The sequence below is a fragment of the Myotis brandtii genome, unplaced genomic scaffold, assembly GCF_000412655.1.
Source record: "Myotis brandtii unplaced genomic scaffold, ASM41265v1 scaffold58, whole genome shotgun sequence".
NCBI lineage: Eukaryota > Metazoa > Chordata > Mammalia > Chiroptera > Vespertilionidae > Myotis > Myotis brandtii.
The window spans coordinates 1158837-1159444 of NW_005370176.1; the positions used below are offsets into that span (position 1 = coordinate 1158837).

The 608-nt window shown below is 61.5% G+C and overlaps 2 protein-coding genes across 2 annotated transcripts in view; one reads left to right on the plus strand and one right to left on the minus strand.

Annotated features, from left to right (window-relative positions):
• EVI5 (ecotropic viral integration site 5) overlaps positions 1 to 128 on the minus strand; it is a 222915-nt gene extending 222787 nt beyond the window's left edge. The window contains exon 1 of the mRNA XM_014550019.1: positions 93 to 128. Coding sequence (XP_014405505.1) covers positions 93 to 113 — 21 coding nt within the window. The 5' untranslated portion in view covers positions 114 to 128. The remainder of the gene's footprint in view (positions 1 to 92) is intronic.
• A 125-nt stretch (positions 129 to 253) lies between these two features.
• The window catches only part of RPL5 (ribosomal protein L5), a 10451-nt gene continuing 10096 nt past the window's right edge, over positions 254 to 608 (plus strand). Inside the window, exon 1 of the mRNA XM_005878977.2 lies at positions 254 to 355. Coding sequence (XP_005879039.1) covers positions 353 to 355 — 3 coding nt within the window. The 5' untranslated portion in view covers positions 254 to 352. The remainder of the gene's footprint in view (positions 356 to 608) is intronic.

A 608-nucleotide genomic window follows, 5' to 3' on the forward strand; every position in this document is an offset into this window, starting at 1 on the left:
GAGCCCAGAGAAAATTCCTTCCATTTAATTGTTAAACCTTTTTCCTGCTTACAGAACAACTTCCCTGGACAGAATCCTTCTTTACTGCTTACCGTCCATCCCAGTCGGATCATCAGCCAGGAGCATTAAGGATTTGTTGCCACACGGCGAAGGCCCGTATGGTCCTCCCACCAGCAGGAGGCAGCACGCCGCACGCCCGACGGCAAGAGGATCCCTCTTCTCCACGTCGCTTGCGTGATCGCCGGCGCTACATACTGCGCCTGCGCACGGGCCGCGGCCTTTTCCTCCACCAGAGTTAGGCTAACCCTGCAGGTCTGTGGCGAGCCGCGGCCGCGGGTCTCTCTTCCGCAGGATGGTGAGTGGGTACCCCGACCTCGGGATTACAGATGGATGGGGGCTCCCTCACCTTGCCCTAAAGCCAGCCTAGGGTTGGTCTCGCGCGGCGCAGGGGTCGGATGGCATTAGATTGCAGCTCGGTGCTGGTCGGGCCGCCGCTCCCAGCGTGGCCTTAATGGCTGCCGCCGAAGCTTGGGGGGAAGGGGGTGGACGCAGAGAAGGAGCTGAGGCGGCGGATGGAGGAGGTGGGGGCCGAGGAGTGTAGTAGACAG